Below are 27,644 nucleotides of genomic sequence, written 5' to 3' on the forward strand. Positions count from 1 at the left end.
TAACAACTAAATCTCACTTCAAACTGTAATCTAGCCGCAGACTGGTCGATAGCTACCACATAACAACTAAATCTCACTTCAAACTGTAATCTAGCCGCAGACTGGTCGATAGCTACCACATAACAACTAAATCTCACTTCAAACTGTAATCTAGCCGCAGACTGGTCGATAGCTACCACATAACAACTAAATCTCATTTCAAACTGTAATCTAGCCGCAGACTGGTCGATAGCTACCACATAACAACTAAATCTCACTTCAAACTGTAATCTAGCCGCAGACTGGTCGATAGCTACCACATAACAACTAAATCTCACTTCAAACTGTAATCTAGCCGCAGACTGGTCGATAGCTACCACATAACAACTAAATCTCACTTCAAACTGTAATCTAGCCGCAGACTGGTCGATAGCTACCACATAACAACTAAATCTCATTTCAAACTGACCTCGTTTTGTCTATGCAATATGTCATACACCAGGACATATCGCTACATGTGCAGAATACACCAACACCATAACATGTGTTTTTTATCCTTCTCCATCATTGAGATCCGGTATCTGTAGGGTCTGGATTTTTCAGCCAGTTATTTTATTTAACCAACTATGCGAAGAACCCTCACCTGCTCCATCCCCACAATGTACGCCAAATGTCTTCCACAAACCTTTGGAAAATTCTGCTATGGCCTTCAATTTTTGTAACCCCCTATCCTTTGGACTTCCTGGTGTAGGTGCAAACCCCACCCACACCCCCACACACACCCAAACCCGCACCCTGCCATAGAATGTTTAATAGCATGCATGTGAACAACAATTCCAGATTTGCGACGATAATGATGTCAGTTGCGGAAATTCAGTTCTTGTCACGAACGGCCGGTGTGATTAATGTTACATAATGATGCATACATAGTCGCTCATGGTATACACGGGATGGTGCAAATGTTTGTAACTAATGTTTCTTATGAATCTGGAAGTGGTTTTGTCGCTTTTCCAACAAACTGCTTGAAGGGTAGCCATGTATGTATTTTATTTGTGTGAACATTCCGATGTAGGTCATCTAGGTGTCCTCATTGAAAGAGAATCGTGTTGAGCAATAAATGAGATGTACTTTTCTAACGGATGATAACAGATTAATGTAATCATCATACTGGGTCATGAACAAGATATCAAACATCAACACCAAGATACTACTCGATTGTAAACTCGGGAAGAGGCAAAGAGCTTCAAAGGAAAAGCGCTACTCTACGAGTAGCACGATGCTTGTCGAAGATTCGACTGTCATGACAAGGTGGTCAGGCTCGCTGGATGACCAGTTATATACATGTGATAGTATTCCATCTGCGTCACATAGTGCTCCTGGTATCGGTCACCAGATTGTCCGGACCAAACTCACTTAACAATTCGATGACGTAATATATAAGTGAGAGGTTGCTGAAAGCATTGTTAACCCCATAAAAGAACAACCATGACATTCAGCTATACAATGGTCATAGCTACTTGAATATGGTTGTAGATTTGTGACTGAATGAAAATCATGCCAAACCGTTTACTCGCTTTCCTCCTACTTCGCCTATTTTTTATCCTTTCGGGTTCGGAAAATGAATAAGGTGATGAGGGTATGTCATGCCTGGTTGATTACTCAGGATAAGGTGGGTATGGAAGAGTCCATATATTGTGATCAGAGGGGGTTAGCAACCATTGGGGGAAAAAGGAATGACTGAGAGAGTGAGTTTAGTTTTACACCCCATTCGGCACTATTCCAGCTATATGGTGGCGGTCTGTAAATAATCGAATTGGGAACAGACAATCCAGTGAGCAAAGGAATGAGCATCGATCTGCACAAATGGGAACCGGGAGCTGGCATGGGTAATGGAGACGGTCTGATATACCACGAGTGGCGGTTAAAATGTTGAATAATACACATTTCACGTGAGTAATTATTAAACATGGGATTGGAAATCCGAGTGCACAACCAAGAGAGGAAATGGGAGCATACCTTCGATGATGGCGATATTGTATTGTGATATAAAAAAATATTTTTCGAACCGAAGCGAGGGAAGCACGTTGCCAACCTTTGCTCGCTTCGCTCGTATATATGAAGACTGGTTATATTCTCTACGCTGCGCAACCCCATTTGCGCTACGGTTTGCATGTGTGAACATGTGGGGACATGTCAACCTGCTCGATTGCTTTTTCCTAGTCATTCGTACAGACCGAGGCAAATATATCCAAGAATGCCCATGCAAGTCTAGAAAATGTGGCAAGTCTATATTCCCTTAGCTTTTGAAAATGAAGAAAGTCTCAGGGCTCCATTTCATTATATTATCATTGTTTTAAGTATGAACGTTTTACAGTAACATATGTTCATTTCCCAAAGAACCAGGGTCCCGAACATACTACCTCATAAACGGTAACTCAGTCATGATTTGGGGTGGGCAGGCCATATGTGCTACATGGATGACATTCTGACAGTGTACGCGAGACCATTTGCTGGTGAATGGAGTCGGACTAAATTTCATCATGTACAATAACTCGCAACCCCACCGTGATAATTGGCGCAGATGACCCTTATCTTCATGGCATGGCCAGTTCCTAGTCGAGACCCCAGCCCTATTGAACGTGTGGAAGGAGTTACAGATCGCCCACTCACGTCGGTACGTTGTTTCGGCAACTGTGCGGGAACTCATCAGTGCTCTTTCTGAAGAGCGAACAATCTTTCCTTGGCAACCGACGAGACATGTATGTTCCTAGAAGACCTTGTCAGACTGTGATTTATTCATAAAATCTGTCGACAGGCAAGGTTGCCTTTTGCCATACAACAGAGGCAGACAATTAATTAACTTGTATTGCAGTGACGCTTAGTAAATTTTGAGTAGTATATGTTAACAAAGGCTCCAACAAGCAACGCAACCCCACAATGTTGTAAGGTCTATTTGCTTTGTAAGGGACCTGCCTGCCACCACTATCACTGTATTCTGGAGTGATCCTGATGTGACCCATATGCCTGCACCCAGTGCGGCCGCCAGAACCGCAAGTCACGATGAGTCAGCATATACAACTGACTGACGAACTGTTATTCTGTCTTCTCTAGCTTACCGTATTCTTCCATCATGGGACCTTTGAAGATCCGAGTTAGAATTGATCTTCAATTACCCATGCTTGTTGTGAAAGGGGACTTACGGGATATGCTGGCCAAACTCGCTGACTTGGTTGACACATGTCACCGTATCCATAAAAAAGTGTAAAGTGAAGTAAAAGTGATTGGCGCGATGTAATTCTCTAACCCCTATCTTACCGTGTCCTTCCACCATGACTGATGAAGCAATTGTGGAATAAATATTCACGTTGCATTGTGTGACATATTTTAAGCATAGATTTGAGGATGACAGAAAGGTTGTGGTTACCATGGCATCTGTTGCTCGTCCACTACTATTCCCTCATGTTGTACATACATCTCAATATGTTTGCATTCCTTCGGAACTACAGATTATTGCGTCCATGTTTCACTGTGTCTAAATGTCACGTGTCTACAGTAAGAGGAGCCGTGTGACACCATGGCTACATTTCATCAGTACCTTATGGCTTTTGAGAAATTCAAAGTCTGAAATTGTAGTCGGCAGTCAAGTGATTTTCCTCATATTGTGATCAATAGAGTAATGTACGTTCCTCACACTGAGTCGGTATTTCTTCTTGACTGCGTTCCAATTAATGTACTTACTTGGCTGTATACTTACTTACCGACTACAGGGTCAACATACTAATGTGTCAACATACCAATGTCCTAACATACTAATGTGACAACATACTAATGCACTAGCATACTAATGTCCCAACATACCAATCTCCCCAATCTCCCAATCTCTTGACTGCGTACCAATTAATGTACTTACTTGGCTGTATACTTACTTGCCGACTACAGGGTCAACAAACTAATGTGACAACATACTAATGCACTAACATATTATGTGTCAACATACCAATGTCCTAACATACTAATGTGTCAGCATACTAATGCACTAGCATTCTAATGTGTCAACATACCAATGCATTAACATACTAATGTCCCAACATACCAATCTCCCAACATACTAATGTGCCAACATACTGATGCACTAACATACCAATGTGTCAACATGCTACTGTTCCAACATACTAAGGCACTAACAAACCAATGTGTCAACATACTAATGTTCCCAACATACTAATGAACTAACATTCTAATATGTCAACATACTAATGTGTCAACATACCTATGCATTAACATACTAATGTGTCAACATACCTATGCATTAACATTCTAATATGTCAATATACCAATGCATTAACATACTAATTTGTCAACATACTAATGCACTAACACACTAGTGTGCCAACATAGCAATGCTCTAACATACAAATACTAGTATGTCAACAGACCAATGTGCCAACATACTAATGTGTCAACATACTAATGCACTAACATACCAATGCTCTACATACTAATGTGTCAACATACCAATGTGCCAACAAACCAATGCGCTTGTAAACATACTAATGTGCAAACACACTGGTGCACTACCATACTAATGTGTCAACATTTCTATGCACTAACATTCTAAAGTGTCAACATATTAATGAACCAACATACTAATACATACTAATGTATCAACATACTAATGTGCAAAGTTACTTATGTGCAAACAAACATTGCAAGAAGAATAAACTTGAGTGTCCTCGGTGTATTTCCCCTGCAGTGTTTATGTGAAAGCAGCGTTTATGCAGCTATCTAAAAACGAGGGGTTTGTCCATATCGACGATGAGCAAATCGGTGCTGATTGACGGCTGTGCGTGTGTCTCGGGCTGTCATATTCAGCTGTCAATAAACACCGGCAAGCAAATCGTCTATCTCGACAAACCTCGAGTGAATGGATAGCATAACTGCTTTGTTCCACGCCCTCAATGCATGTTTTCAAAATCTGCGCGGGAAGTTTGAATTTGAAATCATTCTGTTTCACACTGTCGCGATGTCAAGTCACGAGTGGGATGACACCATTGACGACATCACATTCTCACAAATATGGACGAAACTGAAAGTAAACTACTTAAAAAGAAACGCATAGGTAGCACGGTATTTTTCCATGTAACGTTTCGAATTTGAATCATTGGTGTCTATGTAATCAGTATATCTATGGTGAACGCTGTCTGCAAACATTTCCGAGTTTGAATCCATTGTCATTGAGGGCAACTCGCCAAAACGCACCAAAATCTGTTTTCCGCAATAAATGGTGAACGGGAAGAAATTCGTGTGTTTCCATTTTGCAAAGTCGGGGTTTTCAATGCTCTTGCGACAGTTGACAATCTTAAATTTGGCGTTAAAGTCATGCCTTGACTTACTGAGGCTCAGCGCAACAATGCGATTGATCATTTGGAAGCTGGGGGTCTCAGTATGCGATTACAAGCCAACTAAGTGTGTCACAGAGTACCATAGCAAGAACTCTGGCATCACTACCAGCAGCAAGGGTCAACACGTGATCGCCCCAGGGAAAGTCGACCCCATCTGACCAGGTCCGCTCTGGACAGTTTATTGGGCTTTGACATTTGCGGAAAAGGTTCCCGACTTCAGTAGTGTCAGGACTCAGAACAATTTCCATTTTCAGACTGTGAGGAACCGCTTACGTGAAGCTGGTATTCATTCCAGAAGACCTTCGCGAGGACCTGTCCTTACACGTCAACATCGGCAACAACGCACACGGTGGTGTCGCCAACATCTCCCATGGCCATTGCAAACGTGGAGAACTGTTATCTTCAAATTGTATAAATTGATAACAATTTTCATCTATGCGTTTCTTTTTTGAGTAGTATATATAGTACACTGGAATGGGATGAGACAAACGAAGACACAATTCTTTCGTAAACTGCTGAGGTTGTGGAAACTCAATCAGCTGTGTTAGATGGGTTGACTCAGTTGTCAAACACTTGACTCAGTTGTCAAACACAGACGGTGGCGCAACGTTTCCTGAACTTATTGAGGTTATGAAACAATATGACCTGGGCATGAGCAATCCAACTCATGGGAACTTTCAACTTGATATGTGGCATGAGTGGTGATCAATAGGCCAATTACCCATGATTATGTTTAGATGAAGTTTTAATCAATTGCATGTGATGGTAGCGTGGTGATCGACAATGCAGGCCTTGTCTAGATATATTGTGCTGTGAAGCGTTTCATGTCGGGGGCCATGTCAAAATGATTTGTATTTTTTTTAAAATATTCTTTAGTCCTCGCAATGACAGGAGGCCTGTGCGTTACCGTCTCTGCTTTAAAATATGAAGCGCACGTAAAATTGCTGTGTATCCGACACTGCACTGGCAGCTTCCAGCTAACGATGTTTCTGTTACTGCGATTACACATCTGTAATTGGATTCACATAGGTATTATTTGTGTTTACTCTATGAAATAAATACTGGCGTCTGTTTAGCATTAGTTCCACATCGTGTCAGCGAGTGATTATAATTAATTGTTTGAAAACAATCACTTTGTAAAGACAAATTAGGTCTAATGGACCTGACGAAAGTTATATCAATAGGTTTTCCACTGTTTATTGTTTTACTCTACTTCTCGGTAAACTTCATTTTTTCAGACCACTGGTCCTGTAGGACATCGATGGTGTTCACGATAGGTCAAAGACGTATATTCACGACTATAGATGCGTCTTTTGGTAGGTGAAAGAAACACTAGTAAAATACATAGCAACTATAAAGGGGAAGTACTCATTTACAGATGGCGCTGTGCTTCCAGCTAAACCTTACGACTGGGTACATGTCTATGTTTCACTTATAGTCAATCTATGTATTGGAGAACCCGTAATCCCACGGTGCGACCGTTTTAAGTTGATTGACCCTATTTCTTACTGTTACACATTTTTTATTTATGTTTCATAGTAATAATACAACTGTATCATATCTACAGTTGTATCAAAGGAAAGATTCTATTTCTACGTTTCAAGAAAGCCTTTCCCATAATGCAATGGAGATTTGCAAAACAATCATGGCGTCGAAATTTTCTCTGATGGTCATCCAAGCAAGTTTAATCTGAAGCCTCAATTTCGTCTCAAAGGGCGGATATCCACTCCTCTTAACGTAAGCTTACATGATTATAATATCTGAGTTGTTTTCAGTTACATAAACCATTATCAATGTGGGGAAATCCACTCGTTCATTGTGGATATTGATGTTGTGCTCCTGTGACTGGGCTGTGGAATTTTCAGGATGCTCTGTTCTTGTCTCTTTTCGGGTAAAATAAATAGAGTCGTTTTTCCTGTGTGATGTCAGTTGACAGAACAAATTAATCCCGTCTCCTTCACGGTATTTGTTTTCGTGAGTACTCACAAAGCAGGCTCGACCAGACTGACATGATTTGCCTCTTTGATCAGACTGACATTTTAAACTTTACGTTTTAAACATGGGTCGAAAATGGTTGAACAATGACACTTAGGCCTATATAGTACATTCGATGGTAGTCTGGATGAACTCAAGATCCCAAGCATTCCGTTGCTTGTATAAGACAAGTACGCTCATCTGATCTTGTTCTGTTACATACTGATATTGTCAATGTCATCATATCCGAAAGGCACAGAATGCTCCTGAAACTTCAGAGTATCAACCACATATATTTATTGTCCAGCTTTGGTGTAAAACAATGAGAAAAATATGTATATATCAGTATCAGCCCTCAACATGTATGCCCCTTAAGCACCTAAAAATAACCTAGTGACTCATTTCTATATTTACTGTAACATGTGGAAAGAGTAGATTCTCGTGATAATGGGACTACATACACGGATTTTGTGATTTTGTGATCTTGATGATGTTCCAATGAATCAAAGTGAAACCAAGTTTGCTCACATGGTTTGGGGTCAGATGTTCAGAGCAAGGATTTAACCTTGCTACTTTGTTTTTCGAGTATTCATTTTCAACGGTATAGAAGGGCAGTTTTGTCTCACAGAATTTCTGGGGATTGATTCTTTGGCATGTTCACAAAATATCATTTTTATTTCATCATCTGCTTGTTAGACATGGCCTGTTCATCCATTTTCTGTACCAAAACCTGTTTCCCTACAATTACCTATTTTATTCCAAGAGGCTTCATGTTACACAGACACAGACACACACACACACAGACACACACACACACACACACGGAGAGAGAGTTCAGCAACACATATATCTCTCTCTCACACACACACACAGAGTTTAGCAACACATTCCATTTTTGTAATATATTACGTTTTGATCATGTTCGCTCATGTTCAAACTCTTCAGTTGTGTTAATGTATGTTAACTTTTCTCCTTAATCATTTATTACGAGTAGTGTCTTTTTGTTGTGCATATCATGCATTAACATTATAAAGTTCTTGTAGGGTACAAAAGAAAAAAACAAAGCAAATTATTGTCATATGTTTTATCATGGGCCTTACCTTGCTCATGTTTAATGAGTAAAGAAAATATTTATGAATGTCAATGTGCTTAGCCTAACATACCTACTTGTAATGAGTGGTAAATGACAGGCATACTGAATTACAGACTTAACATGGTAACCTTGTTTTCTTTGACAGAATGTCCAGACAAACAACTGATTGGTTGTATGGTCCAGTCATGTGAAACTCTCAAGGTTCTTGTGAGTTATCGTCATTAGAAAAGCAAATATATGCACCCAACTACATGTATAATCAATGTCTAACTGCAGAAAAGTGCACTGATGCATTTCAAGTACTGAACTTTACAATGTTTCTGACTCTAAGTTATAAGAACACTTGTCATCATGCTCATGTGACTGTCATTGATGATAATTATTTGGATGAGTGCTGCACTGAATATGTTAATGCCTTCTTTGAATATTTTTAAGAAACAGGACAGTCTGAATTGTCTTTTCATATTCAATGTGCATTTTTGGTTTGGTTTGCTTGTTTGAAGTCCCGATCATGATGATAACCAAGTAGTTAGTCATGAAAAAATGAGATAAATATGCTAGAGCCACATGTATTCTGCAGTGAGACATACATGTATCCCCAACCCTGCAGGTGTATTCAGTGACATGTACATGATAAAAGTCATGCCTAACACCTTGCTTCATAGATGCAGTTAATCATCATAATAAAAATTCATCATATGTGGATTCAAGGTTAGAGGAGGTTCCCAGAAACCCATGCGGGTCTGATTTATGGGTATTCTGGGTTAGAATTGGTCCTGAGCCAAGTTGTCCAAGGCATCACTAGTTGTTGTACAGAGTAGTGTCCCTTGGGTTCAAATTCAGGTTCGATACTTTCAAAGGTTTGTTAGCACCAAACCCGTACTGGTAGGTTTCACCAAAACTATAAACTTCTATGTATCATTTCAGGATTTACTTACTCTACACAGACATTAACATACTGGTATGATCCAGTTGGTTGAGGTGAAACGGTATGCTCTTACCACAGTACACTCCCTTCGATTCGGTCCATTTTGGTTCATGAGATATGATCATAATGCAGAAAATTAACAAGAGCCAAACCTTATGTTGTTTACTAACTAGAGCTGTGACAATATATTGTAATATCGTTATTTGTGATACTTTATCAAATGATAATTATATCGATGTGTTGTTTCATATCGTGATGCGTGTCGGTGACCGTAAAATTGTTAATTTTCATTGGAAATTGACAGTTATGTCAAAATGTACACTGTTACTTGATACCAAAATATACGTTTTAAAGAAAATAACTAAAGATAGCATATCGTGATGTGTATCGAGTCAAATCATATCATTCCAAGATATGATTTCCTCTATCGTCACACCTCTATTACTAACAGAGATAAAATGATATTTTAATATATTTTATTGAACAAAACTGACATTTTATGATGAAAATAAAAAATACTGAATTATTGGATTGCATTGAAAACTGAAAAGATATTACCATGGTACACCGTTTCACCTCAGCATCTATTGATGTTGAAATATTTCTTCTCTTTAAGATACTCTGGATATACGATGTTATCTAAATCTAGTCTGAATACACATATACCATGCAGTAGGTTACTTGACTGACTCATCTTACCATGTTTAACACTAATAACAGAGTATTTTGAAAACAATTCAGCATGTTCAGTGAGAAAGTTGAATATCTATGCAGTTTAAACTCATGTCAATGATGTCTTATCTTGTTTCATAATGTGGACTGAAATGTAGTTTACTTGGACAATATGTAATCCGGCTAGATATAATTCAGATATGATCTGCATGTATTCAAAGTTCAGATTTGAATGCAGTGTACAATTATGTATGCTCGAGTAGATTACAAAACAGAGTATTTAATGAACATGATGATCTTTACCCCTTTCTGATCCATGGTGCTTGTTGAAAGTCTGCCTAGAGGCTGGTCTAGCATGATAGTGGTGATAGGTATTGATAGAACTGATGGAGAGCCTCCCTGGGGCTCGCTTTCCTTTATGATATAACACGGTGATATTTGCCTATGTCCACTGGCCACACAAGGTGACTCATGTCAGGCCTCGCTGCCCATGAGGAGAATGTGCTTTGTCACATCACCACTCACTGGATGTCTCACTACAGGCTTTTGTGATCGACTCCACGCTCTGTTGTGTTTATGTCTCCACAACAGTATTGTTAACATCAGAGTTGGTTGACATGACAGTGGTAAAGTATCCGGTTACTCAGTTCACTGTTTATTTTTACTGTTTACCTACTTTCTTCTGATCAAACATTGTTATGTAGCTGGAGTTTGATGTTACGACACTGATGGCAGCATCGTCATGCCTTGGTAGGTTCTGCTGATTTCTTGTGTGTTTATTAATGTTGTGACCTTTTGCATTTCGAAGGAGGACATCACAGTTATAATTTGCTGGATTGTTGTAAATTTCATCATAATGTCTGCCAAAAGATGAATGCAACTTGGTGTTCCGTATGCTGAATGTCATTCATCTTGTTTTCAGTATCTTGACGTGTTCAATAAGTCCCTTCCCACCCCAAGATTTTTTAACCTTGTTGAGACTTATGTCAAATTGTTGTGAAGTTTGGAATGTGAAGTTTGGAACATAGTTTTTGAATGTTAACAAGTTTATGTAGCTTCACACATGTTGCTATGGTAACCGCTTACTACCCTCTATGAACAATTTATATATTGATTTGTTGTGCTACTGAGCTCCATTGTGCTTTCCCAACACCAATAGATTCACATTTCACAACATGCAGCACTAACTAACCTACAGTTTACTCTGAAGTAAAAATATCCAAATCTTTTCTACAGCATTGATATGATTTCCTTTTCAGAACACTGTCAACATGTAGTGTTTGTTTGTGAGTTAACTTTATGTACGTTTGACAAACAAAACAGATTAACATTAATGTATTAATAGATGAATATTATGTGTATTCAATTGTTTCAAAATGTTCTCATCACATGCTTGTATCTGTTATACCTGTGTGTGTTTCAGAATCGGGGCTAGTTAAGCATACCAGCTGGCCAGCGGACATTGCCGTCGTCAGGTCCTCCACTCTAGCATTAGGAGCAGAACTGGGATGGCCTGTCGTAGGCATTGCTCACATAGTCATAGGGAGCATAGAGACCATAGAGACCATAGAAGACTATATGATAGTAACAGTGATGAGGACACAGACTTCTCCGAGACGGATGACAGAAAGAAAACCTGCATAAAAAGAACAAGGTATGATTGTATAATACCATAGTTGTGGCCTCTCAGGTTCAAATGTATACAGTCGTGCCACATTTATCCGAACACTGTGTTTTTATTGAAATTGTCCAGATAAGCAAATTTTCGAATATCTGAACGGGCCATATACACAAAGAAACATATAAAAAAAAAACGAACATAGTAGGCACCAGACATAATCTTTATTGATTACACATGAACATATATCAGTGCATACATAAAATGTCTCATACCCATGTCTTCTTGTGGTCCTCATTTGATTGGATAATATCCACATGACAAAAGCAGTTAGCAATTGTCTTTTCGCTCACATCTGTCCTCACAGCTGTCAAAATTAACACAGTGTCACCTTGCTACTCAGAGGTAGTCAATCTTCTCACGCTTCAAAGACTGATGACCTTTTTCATGTTACGGCACGTGAGGCCCTTGGTAATTGCATGTGTAAACATACAGGTGCTGAGCCATCCGGATATATGAGACAAAAATGCACATAATTTAGTGTTTTGTATGTGAAAATGACCGTACGGTTACGGAAACCGGATTTCTGGATAGGTGAGTAATTTTACAACATTGTGAATTCGTTAGAAGGAATATTTGTTCGGAAGGTGAGTTTTCCGGATATCTGAGGTTCAGATAAACATGACACGGTGGTATAGGAGAGCTGTAAAAGATTCTGCAGTGACACACTGAGTCACTTGACTGTGTGTAATTGGATCTTAACAGCATTTATCAGGGATGAACCAAGGTTCCTCTGATGAAAGTTTGATATGTAAAAGGCCGCTGTCATGTGGCTGTCATGCTGCTGAGTATGGCATGAAGTATCAAGTTTCCAAGCACCATTAAGTTTGCAGAGGCTGAGATAGTGGAATGTGAATAGTTGTTACTGCCTCATGATGTAAGAATTCAACTGGCCTACAGTTTACCAGTCAGGTGAGAGGCACCCAACACCTAACAGTACTTACTACTTGATATTTTATTGACTTTATGTGGTGTTTCTGCAGGACTAGACATGAGCTCAGCCATCAATAATGAAAAGAAAATCAACCAGTAGACCCCACCCCACCACTTCAAATACTAAGTTTGATAGACAGCTATTCATTCTGTTCTCTCCTCTGGGGATAACAATGGACATCTAAGACTTATGAGGGGCTGAAAATTATGTGTGCTGCGATACTTTATTCAATGTATATATTTCTTGCCTGGAGTAGTGTTAGCACTGATACTGAGTTATGTAATACATGTCATGTTGAGAACTGCAGCTTAGTACCTCTTTCTCTCACCACCCCGCTCTGTTTTCAGTACAATTGGACAACCTGCCAGATCCAAGCCTTGTCTGGTAAACCGTGTACGCTCTCTGAGCTTAGAGAACACGAGCAGCAACGAGGAGGGTGGGGCATCTGATGGTCGTAGTGCCTCATCCATGCCTTTCTATATGAGTCGCAGCTACATGCAGTCGGGAGAGGTGGGCTCAAGTCGCAGTCAGAAGGTGTGTTCACGCTTGTCTGGTTCCTCCAAGAACTATTTTACGCTGGACTACGGGGAGCAGGCAATGGCGGCTCCTAATTTGTCCTGCAATGTGAATATGAATATGAACATTAAGATGAATGGACCTTGTGCTCCACCAACAACCAAGGGAGAGAGACTTACACTTGTTGTGGATGAGACACGATTTGTCATTGATCCTGAACTCTTCAGGGCAAGGCCAGAAACTATGCTGGGAAGGTAAGATAGGAAATGTCATTTACTGATGACGCTGAGTATTTATATCACTATGACCACCAGACAGTGTTGCCACACTCATTAGTGTGTGTCACTTGTTTCTAAATATGTGTTGTTTTACAGAATGTTCACGTCATCACTTGAGAACAAATTCACACGTCCAAATGAGAGGGGAGAGTATGAAGTAGCTGAAGGGATCTCTGCAACAGTGTTCAGGGCTATTCTAGTAAGTGTTATCATCCTCAGGGCTGTTGTAGTATTTCTGCCCATGTTCAGGACTTTTCTAGTAAGTGATATCCTTCTCTGCCAGTAATCAGTGGTGTTACTACTGTTAGTTTTCAGTTTTTCCAGGACTGTAAGCGATGTCCTCTGCCACTGTTTAGGGCTATTCTAGTAAGTGATATTCTACTCTGCCAGTGTTAAGGCCTTTTCTTAAGTGATAATTCGCATATGTCACTTTTCGGGGCTATTCTGGTAAGTGAAATCCTAGTCTAGTGAGTGCCAGTGGTCAGGGCTATTCTATTGATATCCTTCTCTGCCAGTGTTCAGGGCTCTTCTTGTGTTATCCTATTCTGCCATTGTTCAAGGCTATTTGAGGAAGTGATATCCTACTCAGCCAGTGTTCAAGGCTATTTGAGTAAGTAATATCCTACTCTGCCAGTGTTCAGGGCTTTTCAATTGAAACTTATCCTTCACTGCCACTGTTCAGGGTTAAGCTAGTGATATCCTTCTCTGCTAGTGTTTACAGCTATTCTAGTGAGTGTTATCCTTCACTGCCTGTGTTAAGGGCTATACTAGGAAGTGAGATTGATATCAGTTAGTGTTCAGGCAGTGTATGAGACTGAAAAAATGCCAGAAAGCCCACAAGGCAGATAACTAAAAATGTTTTGCTGGCCCTGTCAACATGTAACCAGCCCTGTATTAAATATAGGAAACTGAGATAGGGTGGAATTACTTTTTGTGAATTAAAAGTAAACATGTGAAAAGCAAATTTAATAAAAACATAACTTGGTGGCCACTGTTGATTCATTTGGTATCACTGCCATCCGAATCAGAAAAGCGGAAAAGAAAGACTTTGTTCATTGGCTGAAAGGTGATAGAGACATTGTTCTTTGATCACACAATGCCTTTGATTTAGAAAGTGGTCAAATGTAACAAAGGTCTTATTTGGGATTACACTTACTTTGGAAAGTACAAATTCGAATTCTTTTTCTTTGAGTCCCATCCATTTTTCGAACACCATCCATTTTTGTGAAAGTCATGATGGCTGAACAGGCTAGGCAGCTGACTTTGTGCGCTGGCGATTAGGTGCCTGACCCTGAGGGTGCGGGTGTGAATCCCAGATGCGACTCAACCAAAAAAGTAGTAGAATTTGTACTAGATTATCTAGACCAGTCACATTTAGTGTTAGATGAATGGGAAGTTATGGTTTGATTGACCATGAACTGTAGAGTTCGCCTAGCGACCACAATTGTAAAATATTTCCCTTTGTCAATGACATGATCAAATGTATGCCCTTGGAAAATGTAATGTCCCACAGGGCTGGCTTTAAAATAAAGTTGTAAGCCCGCCATGTAACTAGCAAGCAGCGGGCCAATAGGCAGACGCTATTTCATACACTTTCTCTATAGTAAGTGACATCCTTCCCTGACTAATGTTCAGGACTGTGTAATTGTGCCATACACAGTATACTACAATCTGTGTGTATGTGTGTGTTTCAGGAGTACTACAAGACCGGCCTAGTGAGGTGTCCACCAAGTGTGCCTGTCCAAGAACTCCGCGAGGCCTGTGATTACCTCCTCATTCCATTCGATGCCAGCACAGTCAAGTGCCAGAATCTACGTGAGTAGTCACTCCCTTGTTCAACAATATCTACACAATACTCTATACACTTTTTACAGTCATCGCCTTTACACTCAACTCTGCACTCTCATCCTTTGCATGTTCATCACTTGTACCATCATCATTCTACAGGTAACACTCATTGCTTTTACACTCAATACGTGCACAATCATCACTTGTAAACTCAACCTTTATACACCCAACATCTGTACACTCAACACTTGTGTGCTAAACTTTTGTACACACAACACTTGTGCAATCATCACTTGTAGACTCAACATGTGTACGATCATCACTTCTACATTCAACATGTGTACAGTCATCACTTGTGCACTGAACGCTTTTAATCAGTCATCAATTGTACACATGCACATGAAGACTCTTTTCATCCAGGAGAATTCTGTCTAGCGTACGCATATCTGACTGAGAGACATAGTCATAACTGACCAAGTGGTACATGAGTCAGAATTGTGCCTAAGGAGGCCATGTTTCATTGTATGTGATGTCTGTCTCCAGGTGGTCTTCTCCATGAACTGTCCAATGAAGGTGCTAGAAAACAGTTCGAGGTATTCCTAGAGGAACAGATCCTACCAAAAATGGTTAATAGTGCTCAGGTGAGTACCATGTATATTTGTTTCATTACTTAACTGTGGCCCAGGTGAAGGAGGCACTGTCATTTGCTGTGCAGAGTTCTCTCCCTTGGGCATGTCCGTAAGGATGTTAAATGAACTTTATAACTTACTGCTCAGTGTGGAGAGCTTGATTAATGCATTATTCACTCACATATAATATGTATCATTTATTTGCAAATTAGATATCTCAGAGAATGATATTTGATAAAATAATAATTTTTAGATCCTTACTCATGCTTATTATATTTATCCCCTCCCTTTATGCGAAGATAGTGGAACACTTGAAGTTCCCTTCTTTTAAAGCGGATGTACAATCACATTGACCCACAGGAAGCCTTCCCGATTTCTACCACATCAGTCACAGGACCAGTCCTGTTTGTGATGCAGTTTAGACGATGCACTGTGTGAATGCACCCGTTCACGAATACTTTCACTATCAGCTGTATCATCTCGATGCAGTTTAGAAAACGTGCCCTTCATCAGTCGGTGAGTGCACACATGCATGTATCTTGCTACAGCCACAAGTATTCACCGACTGCATGCTCGGTTCGTCACAGATGTCATCAATGTTCATCCTCTTCATCGGATGCGGCCTCCACACGCAGGCCTATGTGAAAGTATTCACAGAATGACGATCACTCAAGGGATGCACGCAGACAAGAAGATCACTTCGATATTCAGTGCAGGCATTACGTTCACTGACTCTTTCAAACACTTGTGAATGCATTCATAGGAGAAATAGAGATGACTCATCAGAGAGTCTGCGGCTTACATGAGAGCATCCTCGATATCTCCAGGGTATGCGTTCCGATAAGTCTCCACTATACCCTGGACGCATCTACAGGTTGGCCCGAGAATTTTATTACCTCCCTTTGCAGGCTCCGCATTCTCACAGTAGCCAAACAGCTAGGCCACCGTTATGGCCGAGCTTGCCAGTGTCAAGAAAGGTAGCAGTCGCAACTGCGAAGGTTTGTGAAGGATTTTTTTGGAAATCATACAGACAGCTTTATAGGTCCGAAACTTTAATAACATACAAGCAAGGACTCCTTTTACCTCTTTCAGAGAACCTCTACATGGTTTGCGTTGCCAAGCTTAATCGGTTAGAGATAATTTAAAAAGCGAAAGTGAGTTGTGATTGGTTTGCTCAACTTTTCAGAGTATACACCTGATTGGATAAAAAGCCAGCCAAGGGAGGTAATAAATTTATCGGGCAGAGCCGTGGATGCGTCCAGGGTATAGTGGAGACTTGTCAGAACGTATACCCTGGAGATATCGAGGATGACATCAGAGTGGGTGGGGGAAGAAGTCATCTTCTTGGATTCAGAGATTACATCTTGGATTGTGATTGGGCTAAACCTCACTTCACCTTTGAAGTCTTATGATACCCTCACATACACGATGATCTACAACAACTTGACATCTTGACCTTTCCTCAGATTATGCTGATGACCATGGTACCTGACAACATAATCTACGATTTCCCATAATGTGACGAAGTATCAGCATCGGCACATCCTGTCCTTCAGCCCTCAGAGATTTACTCCACAACCGACTCGGCAACTGCCCTCAAGCACTTTCAACATTTCAGCAGGAAGGGTTCCCCACATGCTTCATTAGGACACTTTGACTTCAGATACAAGTCTTCTTCGCCATTAAACGTGGATCTTCATCCTTCACAAGAGCATGTGTGCGAACTGTTCTACTAGACTGACGCATTCGGAATCAGCGTACCAACATTCACCGTTTAACGCCAGAAGTTTCTGCTTCGAAGAAGATTAGATGATTTATCTATTCTACTTACATCAAAGAAGTATCAACAATTCATCTCCAAGCATGTGGCACTTAATCAGGTTGTCGTGCACCAGTAGTTAGGATTTGAACAAGATTGTTTCGATGCTTCATGGAGCCCAGTTACTAGTCAACCAACATGGGAGAGTGTACCAACATGGGGACGCATGGGAATTGCTGCTCAACATCTCTATAAGATAACAATGGTATAATCTTCAGTTAAAAGAACACCGACACAACAACTAGGACAGTCTACCTGCGTCAGTATTTAGCAGCGGAAGGTTTCGCGCGCTTCTGCTCAGTTATCTATATCCATGCTCACTCGTGTGCTCACTCCTGAGGGAATCACAGACTCCACAAGATTTCACGTTGATCATTTGGCTGCAACACTGATGAAGTCAGATCTACAATGTGAATGGTCCTCGAAAGATAACACCCTGCACAGAATGCAGCTGTTGTTCACCTGTCAGGAAGTCGTTTAGAGATGTAAACAACTCTTCAACGTTGGAACCTTAGTTCTGCCGCTACAGCCAGTTAGCTATAAATAGACTTGAATCAATGACTTGGGTCTCTACATAAAGGTATGGCACATCCAAGGTGCATGCAACATCATGGCAAATGTCATATCACGTCCTTTACAACCATCTCCAACGGAGTGGATACATCAGGAGGCATTTTGACTCGTCAGTCAGACATTTGGATAACCACAAAAAGTCCACACATATCTCCAGTACTGGATCTGTTTGCATCAGCAACAGTGGCTGTCAGCATCTCATGGGAAGGAATGAATGCTTATGCGTTCCCATCTCCAGTCGTACTACTGAAAGTCATCAATAAGAGAAAATAGACAATGCTGCAAGTGACTTGTGTCAGGTTTCCAGTACTCAAGGAACTATTACAACCATCACTGAGACTCACAGAATGGTTGAACCTACTCGTCCCTACACCCATCAAAAACGAGTTCAGACTTTGCTCAAACTACACGTATGGATCGTGTCAAAGCCTTCTTGAAACATCAAGGATATTCCGCTAGAGCAGCAAAGGCTGTCACTTTAGCTCAGTGTAGATCTACTTGCTCCTTATATGACAATAAATGGATGCGATTTAAGATATACACCAAGCAGAAGAGCTTCACTACAACAAAATCCACACGTCCTCAAGTAGCGGACTACTTACGTCACCTATGGCATACGAGAAGACTTAAAGGTTCTACACTTCACATCCCAGCATTATTGACAGTCCTTAGGGGACTACATGATACACAGGATTTATCATTATGCCCAGTCAGAGCATTGAAAATACATCTTCAATGAATTTAGTCAAGGAGACAGAAGTTCAAACACCTATTCATCCCACTATCTACTGAGACACCATCGGATGTATCCTGCAACACTATCTCAGTATGGATGAGAACTGTTTTACAGAGGACCTACAAGGCAGCCAGACTTGAGCTCCCAACCACCACGAAGTGAGAGCCTTGGTCTGCATGGAAACGCTCACTAACATCTATAATGGAGGGCTGCTTTTGGAAATCAGATTTAGTGTTTGCCAACCACTACGAACGGGACATCGCCATGTAGGACATCACTAATAACAAACTAATGTTTCCACAAAGGTGCTGAGTTTCACTCACCCTTTTATCACATGACTTGTTGAGACCAAGATGCTGTGTGGAGTATAATGGTTAAGAGTCCATGCACACACCTTGAACAGGCTAGCATGAGTGATGATGACCCTGAACTCACAATGAAGATACTTGTACATCACCACTGAAGACCTTGCTGGCATTCACTCATTTGGACCACTTGTTGTACCACAACAACTAGCAATTCCACACAGGCGCTGAGTTTCACCCACCCCTTTTTATCAAGAGTGTTGATGACCCTGACTTCTTTATCAGCTGACTTGTTGAGACTAAGACACCGTGTGGAGTAAAATGGTTGAGAGTCCCTGCACACTTCTCGAGCAGACTAGCATGAGTGATTATGACTCATTAGTCGTAATGAAGATACTTGTACATGTGAAGGGTCACAACCTGTCTTGATAGGAATCTTGACATACAGTTGCATGAGACACTAGCAAGATGCCAGCTGATCTATAAATCATCACGTTCCAGTCAGCGATCGCCTTCACAAGAAGAGAAGTTTAAGTGGATGTGATCCTCCCTCTTCACCCCCCTGGAAGAACAGGACCAAATCACCGCTAGTACAGTTCCCGAAGTGGGTAAATACTAGACATACTCTCATGTCAGTCAACAGAATTCAGCGTGGCCTGAACCACCACTGCCGCCGTCAGATTCTGTACATGTAATAAGCATGAGTCAGGATAAGGAAAAATATGTAATTTTCTGAATAAAATAGATATTTTTCACTTATCCTGATGTATGACATCAAGCCCTCCTTACCAGCCCACTCAGACACTTTGTATTCTCGTGTGTGGCTTATGGAACTACAGAGAGAGTGACAAACAGGGCTGGTCATCAAGCCCTCCTTACCAGCCCACTCAGACATTTTGTATTCTCGTGTGTGGCTTATGGAACTACAGAGAGAGTGACAAACAGGACTGGTCATCAAGCCCTCCTTACCAGCCCACTCAGACACTTTGTATTCTCGTGTGTGGCTTATGGAACTACAGAGAGAGTGACAAACAGGACTGGTCATCAAGCCCTCCTTACCAGCCCACTCAGACACTTTGTATTCTCGTGTCTGGCGATGGAACTACAGAGAGAGTGACAAACAGGACTGGTCATCAAGCCCTCCTTACCAGCCCACTCAGACACTTTGTATTCTCGTGTGTGGCTTATGGAACTACAGAGAGAGTGACAAACAGGGCTGGTCATCAAGCCCTCCTTACCAGCCCACTCAGACACTTTGTATTCTCTTGTGTGGCTTATGGAACTACAGAGAGAGTGACAAACAGGACTGGTCATCAAGCCCTCCTTACCAGCCCACTCAGACACTTTGTATTCTCGTGTCTGGCTTATGGAACTACAGAGAGAGTGACAAACAGGACTGGTCATCAAGCCCTCCTTACCAGCCCACTCAGACACTTTGTATTCTCGTGTGTGGCTTATGGAACTACAGAGAGAGTGACAAACAGGGCTGGTCATCAAGTCCTCCTTACCAGCCCACTCAGACATTTTGTATTCTCGTGTGTGGCTTATGGAACTACAGAGAGAGTGACAAACAGGACTGGTCATCAAGCCCTCCTTACCAGCCCACTCAGACATTTTGTATTCTCGTGTCTGGCTTATGGAACTACAGAGAGAGTGACAAACAGGACTGGTCATCAAGCCCTCCTTACCAGCCCACTCAGACACTTTGTATTCTCGTGTCTGGCTTATGGAACTACAGAGAGAGTGACAAACAGGGCTGGTCATGTGACCAATGTGGAGGGGAATGGGGAGGCTTCCTCTGGGTGAGTGTGATTGTAAGAAGAATGCAACTTCAAGGGATTTCAAGTGTTCCACTATGTTCACATAGAGGGAGAAGATAAGCATAATAAGCCTGAGTCAGGATAATTATAAAATATCAATTATATTCAGAAAATTACATTTAGGATGTTCCATCATTATGTGTTATTGTACCAATATGGCACAGCTGTGAAAATATGGTTCTATATGACATATGGGTTTTGTTTATGTTTCAGCATGGTGACCGTGAGTGTCACATCGTAGTGCTTACCGAGGAGGATATAGTAGAATGGGACGATGACTACCCTCCTCAGATGGGAGAAGAGTACTCCCAGAGTAAGTGCTTGTTTTTTGTCTCCTGTCATCTGAAATATTTTCAGGACAAAGCACTACCACTTATCTAAACATATCACTGAAAAACTGAAGATGTTGATAGGTCAGCTTTGTGCCATGATGACACCAGTACTTTACATCTGGGAAATTGCCTCAGCTTGTATAGAATGGAGGAAGTGTAATGTCAGTATACTGTCATCAACAGCTGTAGTAAGATTTCTGACTTTCACAACCTGATGTTCCTTTCTGTATTTCATTTTCTTGTTAATGACAAATGATCTAGTTTGGTTCATTCTTTTCCTTTACAGTTATCCACAGTACAGCTATGTACAGATTCTTTAGATATATAGAAAATAGAGATGTTGCCAAGCAGGTTCTCAAAGAACGTGGGTTGAAGAAAATAAGACTTGGCATAGAAGGTGAGGAGGATGCTTACATATACACTATGCTATTGGGAAGTGGCACTGTCCTGAGCTCCATGCTTGTCATCAAAAGGCAGTTATGTGAGGTTGAGTTTGCCTAAGATCCAGTAGCTAAGGTTACCTAACCAGCGGAGGTTATCCTGCCTGGGTCACGGGAGCGTTCACAAGACCCAATGTAGACCAAATTGTTTGTAGAGGTCATGTAGGTAGAATTGGGACCTCTGTAATAGGATGCTACTACAGAGCAGATGACAATAAACATTTGAAACCTCGTTTCCTGTTCAAACATTATATAAGATGAATGCTACGTCATTGTTCCTATATATATGTCGTACATCTGATATTCAGTGACAGTTGGCTGTACCTGCTTGTATGCAGCATATAACACATTAGATGACAGTTGCTCCTCTATGTATGTAATACTTGTGACATTCCCAACTTGTGTTCCAGGCTATCCAACCAACATGGAGAAGGTGAAGAAGAGACCCGGTGGGCGACAGGAAGGTATGTTAGTGCTCAGCTGTAGGCACTTTACTCCAGCAGATGTGTAGAGGTATTTCAGGGTGAAATTAGGATAGAGTGATGCAGGGTCTCTCACTGTCAGACCTCCATAAATTCTCTAACAGGTGTTCAGAGACGATCTGTCTGACTGACTCTAGCATCTGGTCTCCTCATATTCCCCAAGGTCAGGAACACATTGGCCACACATTGTCAGGGACACATTGGCCACACATTGTCAGGGACACATTGGCCACACATTGTCAGGGACACATTGGCCACACAGTTCTTGATACTGATGGAAATTTATCAGTGGGGTGGCACAATTTCTGCTAAGGTTACACTAAATTATCATTCACTTTTTTTTTCCCACTTGAAATAGGTTTACCCCCAAGTTTTTGTTCATGACATAAAAAGAGGCGATTCGTCGTGCTCAAAATTCTAATCATAGCTGTAATTCACATCAAAGCCTAATTCCTGGAGCCTAAAGCCTAATTGTCTTCATATAGCCAATACGATTGTTCCATAAACCTTTTGCTTTGTTTGTTCTTTGCCGAAGATGTCATTATGTGTCAAAGGTGTTATATCAGTTACACACTCTTTTGACTCGCTGTTTGCCTAACCTTAAGCTCTTAATAGGTTACCTGTGAAGGTCCTGGGATAGAATAGGCCTTCAGCAATCCATGCTTGCCATAGAAGGCGACTATGCTTGTCGTAAGAGGCGACTAACGGGATGGGGTGGTCAGGCTTGCTGACTTGGTAGGCACTTGTCATCGGTTCCCAATTGCGCAGATCGATGCTCATGTTGTTGATCACTGGATTGTCTGGTCCAGATTCGATTATTTACAGACTCACTCACTCACGTAATAGGTGATTCTGATACTTCGGCTGTTAACACAACACCCACTCCCTCCAGTGTTAATCCCATCTCATTCACTCTCATCTATCTCCTACAGTTATCTACAACTATGTTCAGAGGCCTTTTCTTCGCATGTCATGGGAGAAGGAAGAGGCCAAGAGTCGCCATGTTGACTTCCAGTGCGTTAAATCAAAATCCATCACCAACCTAGCGGCAGCTGCTGATGCCTCACACGACCAGGGTATTGTACAACAGGACCAGGATGGAACCATCAACGTTATTCCACCCCAACCCTCCCCTTCCGAGCCGTACCCAGATGTACAGCTGCCACCAGAGGGCGATGCTGACTGACTAGCTGGAGTTCATTACTGCTGCTGTTTCGCAGATGCATGTTTAAAGTAATTGTGAAACCCTAAATGCAACTTTGGAGTGTTCAATGTGCTTTTCCAGAAAATGTTATGATACAGTCTCATATGTGAAGTAAATTTCTATGTCGGCTGATTGTAGAGAAGACCAAATTATTGTGTTTCTTGAAATAATGGTGGCGGTAAGCTTCTGAACAACTGGTTAAACAGATGAATCTGTGTCCTTCATACAATTGCATCCTTCAAAAGTCATAGCAGTCACTGTTGCATTTTGAGCTTCATATAGAAGGATGGAAAGAAAAGAACATGTTTCACATATAATACAGGTAAATTGTTGTGACATTTGTTAACTTTGTGTCACATGTCCAGTTTCTGTTGCCAAGATAGAGTGGTATCTCTGTTGCAAGTCTTGATGTGACCTGTTTAACACTTGTAGCTGCTAGCCCAAAATGAAGTATGTTCTTTTCTTCATCCTGACAAAAACAGGCAGTTCCCAGTTAAGATATTTTAAAATGTATTACATATGTCAATGTGTTCACTTCATACTATTACATACGTCTATGATATGTTTTCCTTTATTTATCTGTAAATGTTGAGTATCTGTTAATATATATATACATTTATATATATACAAGTTTTGGTGTTTGATCAGAAATATATACCCTTAAAAAGTGTGTTATGGTATCGTTTAGACGAACCAAAAGTAGAGTTTTTTTCACAGCCAAATATTTCCTGAAAATTTGAAGATTGAGTTCTTTCATTTTGATAAATTAAAGATTGGTTTGTAAGTTCTCACTCATGTTCAAGTGTCATTTTCAACACTTGTTGTACTGGACATAAATTTATTAAAGAAGTTCATTTTTATTGATTCCCAAGAGTTTGAAAAGTTATGTTAAATATCTGTCACAATGTCAAAGGTGTTGATGATGTCGTCACAGAATGTGATTTGTAGTGTTAAAACTACTTACTAAGTAAGTAGATAAGAAATACCAGCTTCAGTCTCCTCCAAGTATGTGTGGCCAACCACTTGATGGTTCGTTATGTATGATTGTCATCTATTTACGCACAATATATCTTTAATAACATTTGTTAATCATTTTGAATATAGCCAATTATAGTATTTGCTGCTGATTTTCATCCTGGTATATTTTCTGTCCATCATGATGATGTCGTACTGTGGAGTGAGTCAATGTAAATGGCATGTACCATGGAGTGACATTTTTCAGTGTGAGCTGTGGTTGTATGTCTCACAAGTTGATTCATATTGCATTGTTGTACTTAAGATATTATACACAGAGTATGTCCTTTGTGTGGCATTTAACTGAGTCACATTGGTCAAGTCCACCTTTATGGTCTCTTCCTACAAAAACACTGGTCATACAAGGAATTGTTGACATAACTTAGCCCGAGTGAATTTCAGGATGAGATAGAGGCAGAGTTGAGCTCACTTAACCTTAAGCTTAACCTTCCGTCAAGCTGATAACCTTAAAGTTTATTCTACATTCAGCCTTTGGCAATTCACATTTGCACATTATATTCCTTTAGCCCTAGACTATTACAGTCTATAGAGGACAGGTAGGAATACCTTTGGCTTGTAGGTTTTTAGGGCTATAATTTAGAACCTGTTCAGAACCTCATCCAATGAAAGTCAAGCAGGACTGGCTGCCAATCTAAGAACTGTCTCTAAACTTCAAAATATTTTTAATTTCTGTGACTGTTTTTTTTTTCACATAAGGACTTTTTATTTATTTCTTGGGGTGACTACTGTTAGTTATTATCTTACATCATCCCTTTTCACACATATTTTTAAATTTGTTTGTTGAATAACAAGGAATTCAGGTTTTTTTCTATTCCTTATGCTAGATCTTGATCTCTGCAACATAGTGATGGACGACGGCCTTCAAGGATGTTTCCAACTGTGCTGACAGAGCACTGCTTTGAGTGTATATCTTCAAACCATGTGTGTTAATGCACTGATAAGACTCTTGCTTTTTGAAAGACAAAATGTTTTTGCTGTTTTGCTTTTGAAAATATGTTTATTACAAACCAGAATCTATTCAGAGACTGTCTGTATGACATGTCTGTATTAGTAACATTTTTGCTCAGAATATCCAGATTTCTTTTTATGTTAATACATTTTTTCACTGTACGTCCAGCAAGGCACTGGAACACAAGACAAATTTATCAGCCTACTTGTAGTGATATGTAATTGCAACAGATTGTCATTTATATTTAATCTAAAGACCTACATGTATGGTATAGTCAAAACATGAAAAAGTATTATCATATAGTCATGGGGAAGGATGTTATGTAAGTATCACAGTGTTCAAAATAAAAACGCTACATTTGCTGGCAGGACATTTTGTAGTATCATTAGGTGCAACAACCAGTCAGAAGTCGTATTTCATAGACATTGGACCATGTTTGGTGTAATATGGAAGCAATGAAAGTTTTTGTTTATTGCAAATCAGGCGAGAAAGCCCAGGGTAGTGATGGTAAATAAGGTATTAGGTGCATATTGTGCCAGTGTAAGTAGAATGCCTGTTGAATCTGACCCCAGAGACCCCATGTCTCTAACACTGCTGTGTTAATGAATTCTGTGGAATAACATTGTCTTTTATGTAACACAGCTGTGTCAATGAAGACTTGAATAATGTTATCTTACATGTAACACAATTGTATTAAAGAAAACTGTGGAATAATACTGTTGTGTTAATGAATTCAATGGAATAACATGCCTTCTTTGTTAAACAGCTGTGTTAATGAAGACTTTAATAAGGCTACTTGTAACACAGTTGTGTTTCAGAAAACTAAACTGTGGAATAACACTATTGTGTTAAGGAAAGGCTGTGGAGAGTTCAATGGTGCTTGTATTACCTTGTATATTTTGTACAGTTGTCTCACTAGTATGTTGTCTTGTATTCAGCTTTTGTTTATCAGTAGCCACCCTCTTACAGGGTACTAGATAGTGCAAACCAAACACTGATATAGACTGACGTTTCTTGTGATGGTTTACCAAAGACTGCCAGCTTAGTGTGTATGGTATTGTGGCTGTCTTGTGAGCACTGACAGAGGAGTTGGCCATTAGTGCTGTCCACATCTGACTAGAGTTGTTTCGGTTGTGAGTGATGCCAACTGAAGGACTGTTTGCTTTGATGCTTGACGTGTGTGTATTTTTACTAAGTGGATACAATATGAGAGGTAAATGCTTTGAAATGTAATGAATGATCATGTAAGAATTCTGTCGTTATGTTACTTTATACACATGCAACATTGGTACTGACATCTTGTAACATAATGATGGTCCTTCATAGAGTTTATAAGATTCAGTTTAAAAACAGATCCTTAGTACTAAATGTGATGAGAAAGAGTTTTATTCAAATCACCGAAGGAAACTAGTAATGCCATTTGATGGTGTTGTACAATAGCACTAGATGGTTGACATCGTGGATGTCAGTGACACAGTTGTACATAAGGTGACTCACATCTCACTGAGGACACAGCATCCAGTCATGTAATCTCACTGTCATCTATATTTCACAGCCACCCACCCATGATCACACTCACTTCTTTACCTTCGTTGTTGATACCCACATGCATACAGATCTGATGTTTCACTGTAAGGGAATTGTCAGCACATGGTTGATGTGGCCTTGTACAACACCATACCCAAAGCATAATCACTTTTTCAGAAATGTTGCCAACACTTTTCTTCTGTTGAAACACCCCATTCTTTTCTAAATCTTTCTTTCACCACTGTTCCTAACTGCAGAATATGTTAAATTGCCCCATCCTCCTTGCTACCAACACCACAGGTATGACTGACCTCAGCTGGATCCGTCTTAGCCGTATGTATCTCAGTACATACTTCAACTACAGTAGACCTGTTCTCCTTACATGTTGCAACTGGAGCAACTTTGTCCTCAGAACTACATTTTACAGCTGCAACTACTTTGTCCTCTGTACAACTTGCTACAGTGTCAACAGCTGCAGAAGCATCGAGCTATTGCACATTATCATTGTCTAATAAAACATTAATCACTGACTGAGATTTTGTCGTTTTGTT

At 40.4% G+C, this 27,644-nt stretch overlaps 1 protein-coding gene across 3 annotated transcripts; it reads left to right on the forward strand.

Moving 5' to 3' along the window:
• The first annotated feature begins 7,004 nt into the window (after positions 1 to 7,004).
• LOC137286495 (BTB/POZ domain-containing protein 10-like) lies at positions 7,005 to 27,623 on the forward strand. 3 transcript variants are annotated; one of them, XM_067818395.1, is made up of 11 exons: positions 7,005 to 7,118; positions 8,594 to 8,655; positions 11,472 to 11,702; positions 13,008 to 13,430; positions 13,551 to 13,653; positions 15,149 to 15,269; positions 15,786 to 15,883; positions 21,338 to 21,437; positions 21,743 to 21,853; positions 22,307 to 22,360; positions 23,311 to 27,623. In XM_067818395.1, exons 3-11 carry the CDS (start codon positions 11,557 to 11,559, stop codon positions 23,562 to 23,564), a joined length of 1,410 nt encoding a protein of 469 aa, XP_067674496.1. In that variant the 5' UTR covers positions 7,005 to 7,118; positions 8,594 to 8,655; positions 11,472 to 11,556; the 3' UTR covers positions 23,565 to 27,623. The 3 variants fall into 3 exon arrangements, with proteins under 3 accessions (XP_067674496.1, XP_067674497.1, XP_067674498.1); XM_067818396.1 differs by lacking the exon at positions 8,594 to 8,655; XM_067818397.1 differs by lacking the exons at positions 7,005 to 7,118; positions 8,594 to 8,655 and adding an exon at positions 10,746 to 10,798.
• Positions 27,624 to 27,644: the final 21 nt, after the last annotated feature.

Source organism: Haliotis asinina, chromosome 6, assembly GCF_037392515.1.
Source record: "Haliotis asinina isolate JCU_RB_2024 chromosome 6, JCU_Hal_asi_v2, whole genome shotgun sequence".
NCBI classification, from domain to species: Eukaryota; Metazoa; Mollusca; class Gastropoda; order Lepetellida; family Haliotidae; genus Haliotis; species Haliotis asinina.

Coding starts and splice junctions, on each gene's coding strand:
- LOC137286495 (XM_067818395.1), top strand. CDS start 11,557: ATGGCCTGTCGTAGGCATTGCTCACATAGTCATAGGGAGCATAGAGAC. Junction 11,703..13,007: donor ACCTGCATAAAAAGAACAAG/GTATGATTGTAT, acceptor CTCTGTTTTCAG/TACAATTGGACAACCTGCCA. Junction 21,854..22,306: donor AATAAGACTTGGCATAGAAG/GTGAGGAGGATG, acceptor CTTGTGTTCCAG/GCTATCCAACCAACATGGAG.